The sequence below is a fragment of the Balaenoptera physalus genome, assembly GCF_965194825.1.
Source record: "Balaenoptera physalus genome assembly, chromosome: 20".
Classification (NCBI taxonomy): Eukaryota; Metazoa; Chordata; class Mammalia; order Artiodactyla; family Balaenopteridae; genus Balaenoptera; species Balaenoptera physalus.
Window position 1 is genome coordinate 44,152,364 of NC_138901.1, and position 20,607 is coordinate 44,172,970.

The 20,607-nt window shown below is 43.8% G+C and overlaps 2 protein-coding genes across 2 annotated transcripts in view; one reads left to right on the forward strand and one right to left on the reverse strand.

The window, feature by feature from the left end:
• On the reverse strand, positions 1–15,536 carry LOC309649723 (schlafen family member 5-like). Its single transcript, XM_082440134.1, is given in 5 exon segments — positions 1–4,210; positions 4,212–4,378; positions 4,380–4,685; positions 4,688–5,422; positions 13,018–15,536. Coding segments are annotated over 4 exon segments (1,038 nt in total). The 5' UTR covers positions 5,045–5,422; positions 13,018–15,536; the 3' UTR covers positions 1–4,002.
• NLE1 (notchless homolog 1) overlaps positions 1–20,607 on the forward strand; it is an 86,756-nt gene that overhangs the window by 125 nt on the left and 66,024 nt on the right. The window lies entirely within an intron of this gene.

Consider the following 20,607-nt stretch of genomic DNA (forward strand, 5'->3'; position numbering starts at 1 on the left):
TGGGGGGAAAATGGGGGCCCTGGGGAGGTGGGGGGCGCCTACGGGGACGGGGCGCCTGCAGGGGGACCCTCGGGAGGCTGGGCTCAGCGGGGTGGGGAAAGGGCGGCGTTCGGCCGGGGCCGTGGCGCGTCTGGCCTCCTTGCGGGCGGCCGGTCGGGTCTCCGCCGGGACTCCCGGTCTCCGGCTCCGGGTGGCTGAGGTGCGGACGGCGTTCGGAGCCCGCGTGGTGTTTTGTCTTCCGAGTGCATCCCCGTGCTGGTGCGGGTGCCGGTGCCGGTGAGCAAACGCCTAGACTTGCGGGTTGAATTTGTGGACTTGGGTTGTAAACCGCTTGCGGCACCGTCCGGAGTTATTGTTGGAAGGACGGGGCCTCCCAGGGTTTCCGGGCTCAAGTCAGCGCAAGATGAACAGTTTTAAAAACGCGGCATGGGGGTGCGGCCAGCTTTTCCTTTAAGTTCTTGTTCGTTTGTCCTGGAGGGTCGTTCCAAAGCAAAGCTCGAAGTCGACTTGCGGGTTGAAATACCAGGACCCCGTGACCGCTGTGCAGCGCTGCCGAGCAGACACTTGTGGGCCCCCTGCGCCCGCCGGTCGTCAGTGTCCAGACCCCTGCCCCCTTTCAGAAAGCCGGGGCTCGGGTGGCGGCCTTGAGACCCACCCCTGGGTCTGGCCTCCGTGGGGCCGCCACCTGGGCCTTGCTCCTTCTGCCCTGTTGAGGAGCCCGAGGGCCCACGAGTTGGAGGAGGGTCCCGTGGTGGTCTCCCTTTGTATTCTCTGAAGCAAAAGTTCGGTAGGCAGCAGGAACACGTAAGTACGTTTTGGAGAGGATCGTAGAAAACTCTGAGAGTGAATTTTTAAGTTTAATTAAGATTTTAAAAATCTTTATATTATCTGAATTTGGGGAGCTACTAATTTATTCCTTAAAACAAGATTTTTACGAGACAAGACTTAGTCAAATATATTGTATAATATGTATTTAAAACCACAACCGCAGTTTAAAAATCCTGTAATCTCTCCTTAAATTTCGACATTGACTATTTTTTTTGAAATAAATTAAGAATCTTCTCTGTTTTTTCTCACAAAAGATCCAAGGAGTGTCTTATAAACTGCCTTAAAATCACTCCTATTATCAAACCATTTAGTTTCTAACATTGTATATTTTATTTACTGGTTCAAATTTGTGTCTGGAAGAGTTCTGAGTGTCCTGAGCAGGCTCTTTCTGCAGCCACAGTCCTTCTCGGATGGGACTGGAACTTGAACCCAGGATCCCTGATTTAGGAGAGGATTCAGACCCACTGTCTTTTAATTAAAACCGCTCACCTGGTGTCAGGACTTAAACTGAAGCTCAGGTTCTTTTGTCTCGTTGCAGAAAGAATTCAGCGTGAGGCAGAGTGATAGGCTGAGTTTATTACCATAGGACACTTGTGGGAGATACAAGCGGGCAGGCAAGGGAGCGCAGCCCTGAGAACAAAGGGGGCTGCAGTTTTGTAATCAAAGAAAGAGTGGGGAGGGGAGAAGACCACCTTCTTCATATGTGCCCGACGCACAGTGAGGCCAAACAATCCCAAAATGTCAGAGTTTGGAGCAGAGAAAGGTTTATTGCAGGGCCATGCAAGGAGACGGGTGGCTCATGCCTTAAAAACCCTGAACTCCCCGAAAGCTTTCAGCAAAGCCCTTTTATAGGAAAAGTGAGAGAGGGGTGTGGTTAGTTGTTGCAAACTTCTTGGTGTCAGATCCTTTGTTCTTTTTAAATTTGTTTTTATTTATCTTATTTTTGGCTGCGTTGGGTCTTCGTTGCTGCACGAGAGCTTTCTCTAGTTGTGGCGAGGGGGGCCTACTCATCGTTTTGGTGCACAGGCTTCTCATCGCGATGGCTTCTCTTGTTGCGGAGCACAGGCTCTAGGTGCATGGGCTTCAGTAGTTGTAGCACGTGGGCTCAGTAGTTGTGGCTCACGGGCTTCAGTAGTTGCGGCACATGGGCTCTAGAGCGCAGGCTCAGTAGTTGTGGCGCACGGGCTTAGTTGTTCCGCGGCATGTGGAATCTTCCCGGACCAGGGCTCGAACCCCGTGTCCCCTGCATTGGCAGGTGGATTCTTAACCACTGCGCCACCAGGGAAGCGCCAGATCCCTTGTTCTTGAGGTCAGGTCACGGTCAGGTCACAATGTTCCTGTAAACCTCCACCAAAACAAATGTTATTCTCTGTCCTGACAAGAAAGGGCAAGGTCCCAAGGCTCAGCTTTCACCCTCTGAGGCCCAGGCCCTGGCTAAGAGGGGGTCCCTGGGCGGGCCAGTTACCCTGCATGGGAGCGTTCGTCCAGCACCTGGTCTGGGTCTTCCCAGTAGTGCCCAGGCCCGACCAGTGGGCGGCCATGGAGAGGGCTCTGGAGCTCTGCAGGACACAACCCTCAGCCTGTCCCCAGGACCCCCAGCTCACCTGCCAGTCCTGAGGCTGGAGGGCCTGGAGGGCCCTGGGGAGAAGGCCACGATCCGCCTCTCACCATACTCTCTGCCTCCAGGACCTCTGTGACTGACTGTTAGCGGTGTGGGACCTCTAACCACCATGCTAAGGTCACACACTAACAACTTCATGCCTGCTGCGCCCCTGTTACAGGCTTACATCATTAGCTCCTCCTTGAACCCTATATGATCTAACCGGGACTGTCATGGCGCTATTCAAATCATATGTATATTAGCAAAAGTGTGGTAACATATACTAAAATGTGGTAATTCATCTCAGGTTTCAGTATAATGTCCCCCTTCACCTAGTTTCTCCTTTCACCTATTCCTGTCTTGGCTACATGCAGAAATGCTACTCTTCAAGGATCATTAACTCCCTGACTTAATGTAACAAGATTCAAACCCATGTCTATTGTCTTGTGTTTTGACTGTAAGAACTTGTAGCTTGAGTGTGCCTGGTGCTTGGATGCACCTGGTCTTCCTTCAAGGTAGTGTAGATTGTTGCTAAGTTACTGGATTCTTTTCTTGAGTGCTCATTAGCTTACAGCAGTCTCCCAGACTCCCTTAAAATTCCCTCTTTGTCTTTAATCCTCTAGTGGGATTTCTAAACTATTTAATTATCCTACTCTATCCTTATTTCATTTTCACTGCTGAATAATATTCCATTATGCAAATATACTATAATACATTTATCCATTGTTGTGTCAATAGATAATTTGGTTGTTTTCCTGTTTGGGGCCATTGCAGATAGTGAATCTATGAGCACTCATGGGCATATCTCTAAATATATATATATGGATATATATATATATAAAATAAATATAAGCACTATATATATAGTGCTTATATTTTTTAAAAAATATGACCAGAAGACGTGAAGGTCAATGAATATAGATTTCTGAGAAGATCCTGAAATGGACTTTGTTTTTCTGGACTTTTCTTGAAGTTACGATTGATTTTCTTTTGTCTGATTTTATCTCAGGCTTTCCTTTTCCAAGGTGCATGCATATCACCAACACTACTCTTCGGCCTATCAGTCATGGTTAGCATCACATGTTGGCTTTTGAAAGGAAAAGTGAGAAAAGAGAGGTTTGATTGTGTTTTTGTTCAAAAATGGAAGTGAGGCTATGAGAAAGGGAGACTATTTGATGAGGGAACCATACAAGAATGCAGAGGCAAGGAAAAGTGACAGTAAATTAAAGAGGACACATAGGTATATGTGAAAAAGGAATTTCCTGTATAAGTAAATGTGAGTTCATAATTAGAAAGGGAAAGAAGAGACTTGAATATGAACACAAGAAAGGATGTGAAAACAGAAATTGCTAGGTCAAACAGCCTTCTGCACCAACCTCTAGTGGGTCTACTAGGCCAGAGCATCTATTTGTTGAATGCAGGATATTCAAGATGGGCAGAGGGAAAGAGGGGCAATGACCCACCAACTGTATCTATAGGAATTAATGTCAGGCATCTGCAACTCTGAGGGTACCTCTCTTTCCCCAGATTCTAAAATAATATCTCCCTTTCCTCCTTCCCCACCTCCTCCCACCTCAGCAAACATTAAAATCATTGCTGATTCTATTCCCATTCCTTGTGGCTAGCTGTCTCATACGATTGTCCTTCACCCGCCAGGAATTATGCACTTTGGCAAACACTGCACAGCAGAATCGTTCCACGCTGACTGCACAGACATATCCATGGAGGGCCCCCTGCTTGTGTACTGCAACGAATTTGGTGGCATATTTTATCTCACGCCTCTGTACAGAAATGATGGGCTGGTAACTTCCTAATATAGTGATCAATAGAAGCCCTCAAGGTGGCAAGATCTGTTTTCTCTTTTTCACATCCAGTGACTTGATGGGTCTCATCATGCAGGCCAAAAAATACATACCCTCCCTCAGTGTTTGCAAATGCAGAAACACACCTGGGTAAAGCATTGTGTCATCTCTGTTGAGAACATCTTAAATTCAACACGCGTGGACTTAGTAAAGTTGAGCTTTTCCTGGTACTGAAGGTGGTGAGTGCTATCAAATAAAGCAGCAGCTGAAGCCTTTATGTTACCTTCATTTTGTACACGAACCTGAAATTTCTGTGGACTTAATGAATTGGAATCATTAATATTTGTAAGAGTCTGAATCCTGCCTTTGGGGAATGCCAGTGCTTCCTGAGAATTCATGACATTAGTACATGTTCTATGTCTGTGGCACAAAGAGGAGCCACAAGGTAAGCAAATCATATACCAGAGGCCTCTGGCATCCATGATTTCACAAAAATCAAAAAGAGATCTCCCTGCTGCATCTCATCTAAATAGCCTTTGAAAGTTGAAGGCAGATACAATCCTACTCCATGACTGTCATAATTATAGTCTTTGTTCTCAGTCTCAGCCTTGACCATTCCCCCTCCGGAATTCAGCAGAGCACATGCTGCATGCACGATGCTTTCATTCTGTTTCTTCGGCAGTTTAGGGTTCATTCCACTCCTTTGCTCATTCCCAGGGGTGACTTTTCCTGCATTTAAAACATACTCAGCAAAGTTCATTTCCAAATCAATTTTAAAAAAAATAAATTTATGTATTTTTATTTTTGGCCGCATTGAGTCTTTGTTGCTGCACGCGGGCTTTCTCTAGTTGCCGCTAGCGGGGGCTACTCTTTGTTGCAGTATATGGGCTTCTCATTGAGGTGGCTTCTCCTGTTGCAGAGCAAGGGCTCTAGGTGCGCGGGCTTCAGTAGTTGTGGCGCGTGGTCTTCAGTAGTTGTGGCTCACGGGCTCTGGAGCGCAGGCTCGGTAGTTGTGGCGCACGGGCTTAGTTGCTCCATGGCATGTGGGATCTTCCCGGACCAGGGCTTGAACCCATGTCCCTTGCATTGGCAGGCGGATTCCTAACCACTGAGCCACCAGGGAAGTCCCTCCAAATCAGTCTTGAGACTCATCTTCTCAGCACTTGTCCTGTTCTTACCCTGAAATGTTCTCCTAAAAAACAGGAAGATACACCATTAGAATAGGACAAGGATAGGGAAGGTGGGAAAATGGACAGTTTGAGGCCACTCTTCTGAAATTGTTCACTTCATTTATTCCCACAGCGCTTGAGGCCAGATTCATGCAGAGATTAAGTATGCAGGGCAGGTTGAGGAGCTAAGTCTGGTGGAAGCCCACTGCCACCAGAGAAACAGTCAAGAGGTGATTTTTATGCTGTGATTTTGGTAACAGTTTCTGCCAGGTTCTCCTTGGCAATTGAAAACCTTTCGGGGTGTCTCTAGGGTGTGCTGATGTGTATTGTTTTTCTTGGTGCTTTGTCTTTTTTCTCTCACTGAGACCTGGGCAGTCTCAGATTATTGTTATTATTTTTTAATATAAATTTATTTATTTTATTTATTTTTGGCTTTGTTGGGTCTTTGTTGCTGTGCGCGGGCTTTCTCTAGTTGCGGCGAGTGGGGGCTACTCTTTGTTGCGGTGCGCAGGCTTCTCATTGCAGTGGCTTCTCTTGTTGCAGAGCACGGGCTCCAGGCACGCGGGCTTCAGTAGTTGTGGCTCTCAGGCTCAGTAGTTGTGGCTCGTGGGCTCTAGAGCGCAGGCTCAGTAGTTGTGGCGCATGGGCTTAGTAGCTCCGCGGCATGTGGGATCTTCCCAGACCAGGGCTCGAACCCGTGTCCCCTGCATTGGCAGGTGGATTCTTAACCACTGTGCCACCAGGGAAGGCCTCAGATTATTTTATAGCCCAATTTTTGGAAACAGCAAATCTGATTGAGTTGATAATTTATCCTTATTGCAATGGAACAGATTCTTTAGCTTCCTCTGGTCCATGCAGTTCCCATCTTGTGAAGAAGAAATATATATCATATACTTTAATATATTATATTTTTATGTAATAGAAATGTATACATTATATATATATATATATTTATATATATATGAAAATTTGTTTGGAACTAACAAATTATTGACTATTTGTTTGGAACAACCAGGCTGTCAGGTTGAGGTGGCTTTCAGCATTTCCTAAATGCAGTCCAGTTGTCCCAGCAAATAGGACTGGAACCATCGGATATCTACATACAAAAGAAATGAACCTTAACTCATATTTACCCCACTTACAAAAATATACTTAAAATGTGTCATAGACCTAAATGTAAAACCTAAAATCATGTGGAAATTAATGAAGACTGCCCAAATGAGAACAATCAGAGGCTATTTTCTCAGAGCTCACTATATCAAGGGAATCGGCCACCATCACTTATGATGGCAGAAACTCAAGCGCAGGCAGAGGAATGCGGAAGCTTTATAGTGAAGAGAGAGAGAGAAGGCTCAGGGATGCTCTGATTTGAGGTTGTTGATCTAGGGAAGCTGGAAGCGGGCTTACTGGAAGTGGGGCATCTCATGTCACTGGTTTGGAGAGCCTATTTGGCTTTCTTCGGTTGGTCCTGAGTTGGAGTGGGGGCAAAAGTTAAGGACGCCAGCAGGTATTGAGCAAGTCCTGACCACTTTTGGCCAGCTGCTGCAGGCATTGTGGTTAGGCTTCCCAAGCTGGTCGGGAAGTCAGAGTTGTGTCAAGTTGTGTCACAACTCAAGGTTGTGAGTCAGAGTTCTGTTTTTATATATGGTCTGGCCAGTGTCCATTTGTACATTCAGTCTCTCAACTTCAAAACTTCTAGAGGAAAACATAGGAGAAAATGTTTACCTTGAGTTCAGCAAACATTTCTTAAAGCTGACACTAAATGCACAATACATAAAAGAAAAAAATTGATATATTGGACTTTAAGAACGTTTCTTTAACAGTGAAAGACACTCTTAAGAGAATGAAAATATGAGCCCTTGACCAGAAGAAACTATTTGTAAATGATTATATGATTAAGAACTTGTATCTAGATTATATATAGAACTCTTTTTTTTTTCTTATTAGTCATCAATTTTATACACATCAGTCAATCCCAATCGCCCAATTCAGCACACCACCATCCCCACACCACCGTTTTCCCCCCTTGGTGTCCATATGTCTGTTCTCTACATCTGTGTCTCAACTTCTGCCCTGCAAACCGGCTCATCTGTACCATTTTTCTAGGTTCCACATACATGTGTTAATATACGATACTTGTTTTTCTCTTTCTGACTTACTTCACTCTGTATGGCAGTCTCTAGATCCATCCACGTCTCAACAAATGACTCAATTCCGTTCCTTTTTATGGCTGAGTAATATTCCATTGTATATATGTACCACAACTTCTTTATCCATTCGTCTGTTGATGGGCATTTAGGTTGCTTCCATGACCTGGCTATTGTAAATAGTGCTGCAGTGAACATTCGGGTGCATGTGTCTTTTTGAATTACGGTTTTCTCTGGGTATATGCCCAGTAGTGGGATTGCTGGGTCATATGTTAATTCTATTTTTAGTTTTTTAAGGAACCTCCATACTGTTCTCCATAGTGGCTGTTTCAATTTACATTCCCACCAACAGTGCAAGAGGGTTCCCTTTTCTCCACACCCTCCACAGCATTTGTTGTTTGTAGATTTTCTGATGATGCCCATTCTAACTGGTGTGAGGTGATACCTCATTGTAGTTTTGATTTGCATTTCTCTAATAATTAGTGATGTTGAGCATGTTTTCATGTGCTTCGTGGCCATCTGTATGTCTTCTTTGGAGAAATGTCTATTTAGGTCTTCTGCCCATTTTTGGATTGGGTTGTTTGTTTCTTTAACATTGAGCTGAATGAGCTGTTTATATATTTTGGAGATTAATCCTTTGTCCGTTGATTCGTTTGCACATATTTTCTCCCATTCTGAGGGTTGTCTTTTCGTGTTGTTTATGGTTTCCTTTGCTGTGCAAAAGCTTTGAAGTTTCATTAGGTCCCATTTGTTTATTTTTGTTTTTATTTCCATTACTCTAGGAGGTGGATCAAAAAAGATCTTGCTGTGATTTATGTCAAAGAGTGTTCTTCCTATGTTTTCCTCTAAGAGTTTTATAGTGTCCAGACTTACATTTAGGTCTCTAATCCATTTTGAGTTTATTTTTGTGTATGGTGTTAGGGAGTATTCTAATTTCATTCTTTTACATGTAGCTGTCCAGTTTTCCCAGCACCACTTATTGAAGAGACTGCCGTTTCTCCATTATATATCTTTGCCTCCTTTGTCATAGATTAGTTGACCATAGGTGCGTGGGTTTATCTCTGGGTTTTCTATCTTGTTTCATTGATCTATGTTTCTGTTTTTGTGCCAGTACCATATTGTCTTGATTACTGTAGCTTTGTAGTATAGTCTGAAGTCAGGGAGTCTGATTCCTCCAGCTCCATTTTTTTCCCTCAAGACTGCTTTGGCTATTCGGGGTCTTTTGTGTCTCCATACAAATTTTAAGATGATTTGTTCTAGCTCCGTAAAAAATGCCATTGGTAATTTGATAGGGATTGCACTGAATCTGTAGATTGCTTTGGGTAGTATAGTCATTTTCACAATGTTGATTCTTCCAATCCAAGAACATGGTATATCTCTCCATCTGTTGGTATCATCTTTAATTTCTTTCATCAGTGTCTTATAGTTTTCTGCATACAGGTCTTTTGTCTCCCTAGGTAGGTTTATTCCTAGGTATTTTATTCTTTTTGTTGCAATGGTAAATGGGAGTGTTTCCATAATTTCTCCTTCAGATTTTTCATCATTAGTGTATAGGAATGCAAGAGATTTCTGTGCATTAATTTTGTATCCTGCAACTTTACCATATTCATTAATTAGCTCTAGCAGTTTTCTGGTGGCAGTTTTAGGATTCTCGATGTATAGTATCATGTCATCTGCAAACAGTGACAGTTTTACTTCTTCTTTTCCAATTTGTATTCCTTTTATTTCTTTTTCTTCTCTGATTGCTGTGGCTAGGACTTCCAGCATTATGTTGAATAATAGTGGTGAGAGTGGACATCCTTGTCTCGTTCCTGGTCTTAGAAGAAATGCTTTCAGTTTTTCACCGTTGAGAATGATGTTTGCTGTGGGTTTGTCATATATGGCCTTTATTATGTTGAGGTAGTTCCCTCTATGCCCACTTTCTGGAGAGTTTTTATCATAAATGGGTGTTGAATTTTGTCAAAAGCTTTTTCTGCATCTATTGAGATGATCATATGGTTTTTTCCTTCAATTTGTTAATATGGTGTATCACATTGATTGATTTGCGTATATTGAAGAATCCTTGCATCCCTGGGATAAATCCCACTTGATCGTGGTGTATGATCCTTTTAATGTGTTGTTGGATTCTGTTTGCTAGTATTTTGTTGAGGATTTTTGCATCTATATTCATCAATGATATTGGTCTGTAATTCTCTTTTTTTGTAGTGTCTTTGTCTGGTTTTGATATCAGGGTGATGGTGGCCTCATAGAATGAGTTTGGGAGTGTTCCTTCCTCTGCAATTTTTTGGAAGAGTTTAGAAGGATAGGTGTTAGCTCTTCTCTAAATGTTTGATAGAATTCACCTGTGAAGCCGTCTGGTCCTGGACTTTTGTTTGTTGGAAGATTTTTAATCACAGTTTCAATTTCATTACTTGTGATTGGTCTGTTCATATTTTCTGCTTCTTCCTGGTTCAGTCTTGGAAGGTTATACCTTTCTAAGAATTTGTCTATTTCTTCCAGGTTGTCCATTTTATTGGCATGAAGTTGCTTGTAGTAGTCTCTTAGGATACTTTGTATTTCTGCGGTGTCTGTTGTAACTTCTCCTTTTTCATTTCTGATTTTATTGATTTGAGTCCTCTCCCTCTTTTTCTTGATGAGTCTGGCTAATGGCTTATCAATTTTGTTTATCTTCTCAAAGAACCAGCTTTTAGTTTTATTGATCTTTGCTATTGTTTTCTTTGTTTCTATTTCATTTATTTCCGCTCTGATCTTTATGATTTCTTTCCTTCTGCTAACTTTGGGTTTTGTTTGTTCTTCTTTCTCTAGTTTCTTTAGGTGTAAGGTTAGATTGTTTACTTGAGATTTTTCTTGTTTCTTTAGGTAGGCTTGTATAGCTATAAACTTCCCTCTTAGAACTGCTTTTGCTGCATCCCATAGGTTTTGGGTCGTCGTGTTTTCATTGTCATTTGTCTCTAGGTATTTTTTGATTTCCTCTTTGATTTCTTCAGTGATCTCTTGGTTATTTAGTAACGTATTATTTAGCCTCCATGTGTTTGTGTTTTTTACGTCTTTTTTTCCCCTGTAATTCATTTCTAATCTCATAGCGTTGTGGTCAGAAAAGATGCTTGATATGATTTCAGTTTTCTTAAATTTACTGAGGCTTGATTTGTGACCCAAGATGTGATCTATCCTGGAGAATGTTCTGTGCGCACTTGAGAAGAACATGTAATCTGCTGTTTTTGGATGGAATGTCCTATAAATACCAATTAAATCTATCTGGTCTATTGTGTCATTTAAAGCTTCTGTTTCCTTATTTATTTTCATTTTGGACGATCTGTCCATTGCTGTAAGTGAGGTGTTAAAGTCCCCCACTATTACTGTGTTACTGTCAATTTCCTCTTTTATAGCTGTTAGCAGTTGCCTTATGTATTGAGGTGCTCCTATGTTGGGTGCATATATATTTATAATTGTTATATGTTCTTCTTGGATTGATCCCTTGATCATTATGTAGTGTCCTTCCTTGTCTCTTGTAACATTCTTTATTTTAAAGTCTATTTTATCTGATATGAGTATAGCTACTCCAGCTTTCTTTTGATTTCCATTTGCATGGAATATCTTTTTCCATCCCCTCACTTTCAGTCTGTATGTGTCCCTAGGTCTAAAGTGGGTCTCTTGTAGACAGCATATATATGGGTCTTGTTTTTGTATCCATTCAGCCAGTCTATGTCTTTTGGTTGGGGCATTTAATCCATTCACGTTTAAGGTAATTATTGATATGTATGTTCCTATGACCATTTTCTTAATTGTTTTGGGTTTGTTTTTGTAGGTCCTCTTCTTCTCTTGTGTTTCCCACTTAGAGAAGTTCCTTTAGCATTTGTTGTAGAGCTGGTTTGGTGGTGCTGAATTCTCTTAGCTTTTGCTTGTCTGTAAAGCTTTTGATTTCTCCATCGAATCTGAATGAGATCCTTGCCGGGTAGAGTAATCTTGGTTGTAGGTTCTTCCCTTTCATCACTTTAAGTATATCATGCCACTCCCTTCTGGCTTGTAGAGTTTCTGCTGAGAAATCAGCTGTTAACCTTATGGGAGTTCCCTTGTATGTTATTTGTCGTTTTTCCCTTGCTGCTTTCAGTAATTTTTCTTTGTTTTTAATTTTTGCCACTTTGATTACTATGTGTCTCGGCATGCTTCTCCTTGGATTTATCCTGTATGGGACTCTCTGTGCTTCCTGGACTTGGGAGGCTATTTCCTTTCCCATGTTAGGGAAGTTTTCGACTGTAATCTCTTCAAATATTTTCTCGGGTCTTTTCTCTCTCTCTTCTCCTTCTGAGACCCCTATAATGCGAACGTTGTTGCGTTTAATGTTGTCCCAGAGGTCTCTTAGGCTGTCTTCATTTCTTTTCATTCTTTTTTCTTTAGTCTGTTCCGCAGCAGTGAATTCCACCATTGTGTCTTCCAGGTCACTTATCCGTTCTTCTGCCTCAGTTATTCTGCTATTGATTCCTTCTAGTGTAGTTTTCATTTCAGTTATTGTATTGTTCATCTCTGTTGGTTTCTTCTTTAATTCTTCTAGGTCTTTGTTAATCATTTCTTGCATCTTCTCAATCTTTGCCTCCATTCTTATTCCGAGGTCCTGGATCATCTTCACTATCATTATTCTGAAATCTTTTTCTGGAAGGTTGCCTATCTCCACTTCATTTAGTTGTTTTTCTGGGTTTTTTTCTTGTTCCTTCATCTGGTATATAGACCTCTGTCTTTTCATCTTGTCTGTCTTTCTGTAAATATGGTTTTTGGTCCACAGGCTGCAGGATTGTACTTTTTCTTGCTTCTGCTGTCTGCCCTCTGGTGGTTGAGGCTATCTAAGAGGCTTGATGGGAGGCTCTGGAGGTGGGTGGAGCTGACTGTTGCTGTGGCGGTCAGAGCTCAGTAAAACTTTAATCCACTTGACTGTTGATGGGTGGGGCTGGGTTCCCTCCCTGTTGGTTGTTTTGCCCGAGGCAACCCAACACTGGAGCCTACCCGGGCTCTTTGGTGGGGCTAATGGCAGACTCTGGGAGGGCTCACGCCAAGGAGTACTTCCCAGAACCTCTGCTGCCAGTGTCCTTGTCCCCACGGTGAAACAGAGCTAGCCCCCGCCTCTGCAGGAGACCCCCGAACACCAGCAGGTATGTCTGGTTCAGTCTCCCCCAGGGTCACTGCTCCTTCCCCTGGGTCCCGATGCACACACTGTTTTGTGTGCGCCCTCCAAGAGTGGGGTCTCTGTTTCCCCCAGTCCTGTCGAAGTCCTGCAATCAATTCCCACTAGGCTTCTTCAAAGTCTGATTCTCTATGAATTCCTCCTCCTGTTGCTGGACCCCCAGGTTGGGAAGCCTGACGTGGGGCCCAGAACCTTCACTCCAGTGGGTGGACTTCTGTGGTATAAGTGCTCGCCAGTCTGTGAGTCACCCACACAGCAGATATGGGATTTGATTTTACTCTGATTGCGCCCCTCCTACCGTCTCACTGTGGCTTCTCCTCTGTCCTTGGACGTGGGGTATCCTCCTTGGTGAAGTCCAGTGTCTTCCTGTCGATGATTGTCCAGCAACCAGTTGTGATTCTGGTGCTCTCGCAAGAGGGAGTGAGAGCATGTCCTACTCCACCATCTTGGCTAATCCTCCTATATAGAACTCTTGAAAGGCAATAATAAGAAAACAAAAAACCCAATTTAAAAATGGGTAAAAGAGGGAATTCCCTGGCCACCCAGTGGTTAGGGCTTCAAGCTTCCACTGCAGGGGGCATGGGTTCGATCCCTGGTTGGAGAACTAAGATCCCACAAACTGTGCAGTGTGGCCAATAGATAAATAAATAAATAAAATATCATTAAAAAAAAAACTACAGTGAGATAGCACCATTAGTCATTAGGGAAATACCAATTAAAACTACACACCTGGGACTTCCCTGGTGGTCCAGTGGTTGGGACTTCGCCTTCCAGTGCGGGGGGTGCAGGTTCGATCCCTGGTCAAGGGGCTGAGATCCTACATGCCTCGTGGCCAAAAAAAAAACAAAACCAAAACATAGAGCAGAAACGATGTTGTAACAAATTCAATAAAAACTTTAAAAAAGATGGTCCACGTCAAAAAAATCTTTAAAAAAAAAAAACAAAACTACACACTTATTTGAATGGCGAAAATTATTAACCATACCAGGTGTCTGCAAGGATATGGAGGAAAGGAACTCTCATACACTCCTGGTAGGAACATAAAGTACAACCATTTTTGGAAAGAGTTTGGTATTTTTATACATTTACTGTATGACCCAGTCATTCCCCTCCTAAGTATTTATCCAAGAGAAATGAAAACATAATCATACAAAGACTTGTACATGAATGTTCATAACACTTTCATTTGTAAAATCGTAAACTGGAAACAGCCCAAATGCCCATCAACAGAAACAAATATTAGTTATCCATACAATGAAATACAGTACAGCAATAAAAAAGGAAAGAACTATTGGTACCCACAACATGAATAAACCTCAGAATAATTATTCTGAGTGAAAGAAGCCAGAGTGAAAAAGAGTGCATATTTGATTCCATTTGTATAAAAGTTTAGAAAATGCAAACTATTCTATAGTGACAGGAAGCCAATCAATTGTTTCTTAGGGATGGTGGCAGGGTATGGAGAAGTGGGAGGGAGGGATTGCAAAAAGGTATTTTGGGGAATGGTATATATGTTCACTACCTTGATTGCAGTGATGGTTTCACATGTCAAAGTTTATTAAATTGTACAGTTTAAATATGTGCAGTTTATTATTTGTCAAAAATACCCAAATAACACTTATTAAAAACTACATACGTGAATGTGAAAAAATAAGTAAAAATATTTTATTATACAGTAAGTCCCCTACACATGAACGAGTTCCATTCTGAGAGCACGTTCGTAAGTCCAGTTTGTTCGTATGTCCAACAAAGTTAGCCGAGGTACCCAACTAACACAATTGGCTATATAGTACTGTACTGTAATAGATTTAAATACTTTTCACACAAATGATACATAAAAAACAAACACAAGGGGCTTCCCTGGTGGCGCAGTGGTTGAGAATCTGCCTGCCAATGCAGGGGACACGGGTTCGAGCCCTGGTCTGGGAGGATCCCACATGCCACGGAGCAACTGGGCCCGTGAGCCACAATTACTGAGTCTGCGCGTCTGGAGGCCTGTGCTCCGCAACAAGAGAGGCCGCGATAGTGAGAGGCCCGCGCACCGCAATGAAGAGCGGCCCCCACTTGCCACAACTAGAGAAAGCCCTCGCACAGAAACGAAGACCCAACACAGCCAAAAATAAATAAATAAAATTAAAAAAAAAAAAACACAAAAAATAAAACATTTTTAATCTTAAAGTACTCTACCTTGAAAAGTACAGTAGTACCAGCTACATCACCACTGCTTTTACACTTACTTCTGGACATCCTGGGCTTGAAATAAAGATACTGTACTACTGTGTTCTATACAGTACTATACAGTAAAGTACACAAGAGCACAACCACTTGTAGAAGATGCAGCATGTGACAGTGTACGACAGACACGTGAACTAACGTGATTGGACATGTGAATGCACATTCGCATCTTTGAAAGTTCAAAACTTGAAGGTTAGTATGTAGGGGACTTACTATAATTAGCTCAAAAATCAGTGGGATATTTAAGTGCCTGCTATTGCTAAGTTTTTTTCCATAGAAACTAAATCTATGATAAGATTAGTGGTATAGAGTCTGAAATTCTACATACTCCAGGTGGAGACCTTTGCCCCCATATTCATTTGATAATAATCACCACCCCACCCTGTCCTTTGTTTTGCATATTGTAAATTTACACTGCTCAGGCCTGCCAAGTCCTTTCTCAGTGGAAATCTAGTGCTTGGTGTGGAAAACAGCAGGCCTTCCTAGCTACTGCTGAAAATTACCTCAACAAAATAAGAGAAAATGCTCTCTCCTCCCTTATATGTGCATTAAAACAGAAAGTATTGCATTTCATAAAATTGCCCTTGTAGGGGCTTCCCTGGTGGCACAGTGGTTGAGAATCTGCCTGCCAGTGCAGGGGACGTGGGTTCGAGCCCTGGTCTGGGAAGATCCCACATCCTGAGGAGCAACTTACCCCGTGTGCAACAGCTACTGAGCCTGCGCTCTGGAGCCTGCGAGCCACAACTACTGAGCCCACATGCCACAACTACCGAAGCCCTTGTGCCTAGAGCCCATGCTCCACAACAAGAGAAGACACCACAATGAGAAGCCCACGCACTGCAACAAAAAGTAGCTCCCGCTCGCTGCAACTAGAGAAAGCCCATGCATAGCAACAAAGACCCAACGCAGCCAAAAATAAATAAAATAATTAAAACATTTAAAAAAATATTGCCCTTGTAGATTTTTTTTCTAGCAAAGGAATCCTCCAAGACACTTGGTCTTTAGAGACTGTTACTTTGGCCTGTGAACCTGTGTATTAGCCTTGAAAGATACTGTAACTATGAACCATTGTTTACTTAATGTTCTGTTGTCATGACAATACTGAAATTGATTTGTTTTCTGATAGGCATAAACATCTGTGAAATTTCATAATCAGGGCACAAGTGGATCGTCTTATTTTACTCTTTGTCCACTTGCAAGAAGGTCCTAAAATTTGTGATTGCTCATTTTCTTATTTAAGCAAAAGACTTGAAGAGTCTTGTGACATTTAAATGAACATTTCTGTCACAGGAAGCTGTCAGGCTTAGTTGCTTATCTTCCCTGCTTCTCTGGCCAAAAGAAGTCTCATCCCCACCCCTGACAGACTGAAATGGAATCAGTTTCTGTTTCCCCATCAAGGTAGGCATAGCCTCACCACCTTCCAGTAGAGGACGGCCAGGCAAACGTTAGCCACAGCCGCCGTCTCCTCCTAGAGGCTCTGCCCTTTGGAGATCCACCATGGGTCTGGGAACTGGGAGGAGCCAACGCAGAAGTCCCACTGTCAGGCATCCCCTCCCTACTACACTAGTCCTCAGGAATTTCCTTATGACACTCACGTGCAGAAGGGGAACGGAATCACCACAGCCTAGCCTCTGCAGACACAGCACACCAGAGCTCTAGTTAGCCACTTGATGGGGGATACAGGGCTTTGAGGTCTACCCTGGGAGCCCGCCCACCGTGCCCCATGCTGTTAACGGTTTGAGGACTGACGTTCCAAGCCAGGGACTTACAGGCAGTTTGCAGAATACAACCTTTTGTAATTAACTGGACACTGACTTATTTGCCCCAGGCCCACCATCTCACTGCCTTCATCTTCAGGAGCCTTGGTGTCTGGCTTAGTTGCTTCCTCTAAACTTCCTCGTGCTTCTGAACCATGGGGAAATTTTACTAGGCTTGGTTTGGTAAGATTTAGGCCCTGATGCTGTGCACCTCATCCTTATCCTCTCCCTGGCTCTCCTGGAGTTCCAAGCGTCCCAGCTCCTCCACTGCCCGCCTGTTGTTGGAAGTTGCTACTGAGAATCAACAAACCAGATCTCTCAGGGCAGTGCCACAGCCTGGTCGGGGAACCAGGTGAGGACCTGGGGAGGGAAAGAAGCCAAGCTTCTCAGGACCTGCGCAAAGAAGCACGGGGGACTCATTACCTGCCAAGAGTCCCCTCTGCAGCATGCTCCTCCCGATTCCAAAGCAAAGGTTTTGATCCCTCTGGGTGAGGGCCTTGTATCAGTTACACTCGGTAACCCCTCACGGGAGTGGGGGTGACAGGGAGAACCGCACTGGAGGCGGAGCGACAGCCCAGCAGTATCGCCTCTGTGGACCGGGAAGCCCACTCCTGCAAGGACAACAGCCCTGGTTACCTTTGGTGGATATGGGTGTGATGTTTTGTTTTGTTTTGGGGAGGGGGGGCTTCTTTGTTGCTTTTCTATGCCAGGTGGGCAGGGGTAGAGGGGATCCCAATGCAAGCCTGCATCCCCCAGCCCTCCTCGGCCCTGCTCCAGCCCTTCCTGGGACTACCCAGGCTCAGTGCACTCTGCAGCTGTCTCCCCCGCAAGGCCTCCGTGCTCCTAGACTCCAGCTTGAATTGCCTTCCTGGGCCCCGCGCTGTGCTGAGCGGGATGCGGTAAATGAAGCTTTCGCCTTCGTTCTATCTCCACCCCATAACTGGAGAAAGTTGATTCTGCCTCTTTTCTTTAGAAGTACTTGAATTTGTGAAAGGGTGATGACTGTTGCTAAGGACTCCAAAGGAGACTGGCCGAGAGTGTCGTCACTTGGGAGAACTCTGCCAGGCTCGCATGATGGAATTTCGGTGAAAGAAAAGAGAAACTGTCCTTTTGATTCATCTGTCCACTGCAGACCTCATCATACCCAAGTCTTGTGCAGAACCGTCAGTTTTCAGTTCACCCAGCCTGACTGTATCACCAAACGTGTTCTGGGCGCTCACAAAGGGTCTGGCTCCACGCTCGCTCGGACTCCACCTGTGACTCTCTGGACTTGCACGAGCTGGTGGCGTGCCGCTGCTCCACGGTGACCTTGCGGGGAGCCAAAGGGGCGGCCCAGCGTGGCAAAGGAGGCAAGGAACTGGCTGCCTGGGCACTGATTGGAGGCCATGGTCCCGGGGGTGTAAGTAGCCTTTGGGGACCCTTGGAGCATTTAGTCGGGTCCCTCCCCGAAGCACGCTCTTGTCTTCATCCGACCTCTTAAAATTCTTTTATTTATTTATTTATTTGCAAAGCAAAATCAGCAGTTAAAATTCTTTTAAATAGATGTTTCTCCATCTCATCACTTCCAGCTCACACGGACCGCTGGAGCCTTCCCATCCAAACACTCTCTCTCCCACCGTCTCCCCAAGAACTCGAGGTCTTAGTGGACCGGGCTGAAGAAACTGAGACTGCCTATGGAGCCTGGGGCAGACGGGGATTTAGCTGCTGCAGTCTGGCCCGGGGACTCTCACTTTACTAGTTCACTTCTCAAGATCTGGTCAGGGATCAGGTCCAACCAGACCCTTTGGGGATGGGGTGTATCCAAAGCTTTGAGCTAATGAGAAAGGGGCTTGAAAAAGGTCATCTTAGGACCACAAACGTTTCTGGTGGGTCTAACTCGCTGCACAAGCTCATTCATATCCCTGCCCAGAACGGACAAGGTCCCTCTGAGCAAGGGATTCTGCCGAGCTGGGGCCGCCCACGGGAACAACGGGGATGCTGGCCAGTTACTGGAAAATCAAAGTGGAGGGAAACGTCTGGACATCACCTGTGGTCATCTCTGGGGACTGGGGTTAGGGGATGGCTCTTTAATTTTTAAAAGCATTGTTAAATAGCTAAGGTATATGAAAGTACAAAAAATAATAATACATTGAACACCTATGTATTCACTACCCAGCTTAAATGACAGATTATTAGCAGAACTTGTGTGTATCCTGCACTGGTTTCCTTCCCTCATCCAGCCCGTCCCCTACTCACCTGATAACCAGTATAATTTTCTGAATTTTAAGTTAGTATCCCATGTAATTCTGTATACTTTTATTACAGGTATATGTGTCACTCATTGATGCATGACATTTTTTTACATTTATATACACTTAAACCATATGTAAATAGCATCATATGTAAATTGTGTGTATTCTGCAGAACTTGCTCCAACTCCTTTAAAACATTTTGTTTTAAAGATTATCAATGCCTCTAGATCATGCCATGAGCTGCTGTGTGAACAGGGTCCTTCCTGCTTACTATTCCTTTCATCCCCGTTGGTCCCCAAATTATCCAGGTCTCTTCAACTTTTCCTGCAAAAGACCTCAGCTCCCACCCACTTTGGGGTCATAATTGCCCCCCACTACATGTTCATTTCTGACCCCAGCCCCTCTCTCCCATGCCCCCCTCCTGGTCTCAAGCTTCTGGAGGGTCAGGAGAAAGGGATTGTTGCCTTTCCAGTTGTTTGTATGTTTGTCTGTTTGGGATGAGAGGGAAGTGAGTACAGAACATGATTAATTCTTAGTATTTTTCTCAAGATTAAAAGTGAAACTCTTCACTAGACTACAAAGACATTTTCAACTCCCCCATCCCTTTTTTCACTCATTAAATTTTTTCTTAATTAAAAAAAAAAAAGTGAAACTCTTGTGTTTGCTCTGGCCAAGAATAGGAAATGCCAAGAGCCACTACTGGTCACACACACACACATACACATGCACGCGTGCGGTTAATGCAACATTTACATTTTTTCCTTCAACAAGCTAAGCAAGGAGCAAGCTAATGAGAAGGGAGGTGGGTTAAAGGGACATATGACCTCATAAGTTAGTTTGGGCAGTCTCTCAGAGAAAGAGAATCACTATATTAAAGAGGATCACTGCCTAGGCCAGCCATGTGTCGGTGACCTCTGCCAGCATAGGAGGTTGAAGTCACAGTATGGTTGGAGGCTGCATGCCATGGTGTGTATGTCTTGGTCCATAGATACCCGATTCAGCGTTCTCCATGAGACACAGGGAGATTGATGCTGGGGCCCCATGCTCAGTCACATTGTGGCTGGTCAGGCTTTTATGTTGAAACTCTTACTAGGGGACTGAGGGTTATTGGAGCCACAAGTGTTAGCATAGAGCCCTATCAGTGCCTCCACAGTCTTTCTTTCAAATCCAAGCAACTTGTTTATAACATTCACTTTTCAGGCAACGACATTTTTCCATTTTCTTCTTTTTTTAGTTTTCTCAATAACAAATTTTAAAAGTAAATTTTCTATACACATGGTTACAATATTTTGAGCAGTATTTGCCATTTTACAAAGTGGGGTGAAACTTCACCAAAACAAAATTTACTCAGAGGAGGGATGGGGCATCCCTTACAAATGTTTATACAAATCACACACATCAGAGAGGTTGTTGGAGGGAATATCGGTTTTCTGGCCCTCCCAGCACCCGCATAGAGATCCAAGAGTATCCTGATGTTTTTCCTGTCGCAGTGGGTGATTACCCTTTTCCTGAAGGAGCCCAGCAGATATGAGCCCAGTGCTCCATTTGCTTTTAGAGGTGTAGGGAAGGGAAAGTATGACTCAGAATTTTCTCACCCCACCCTCCCTCAGATCTTTAGCTCACTGAGAATGAGTGTGGTAAGCACAATAATGGCCTCTTAAAGAT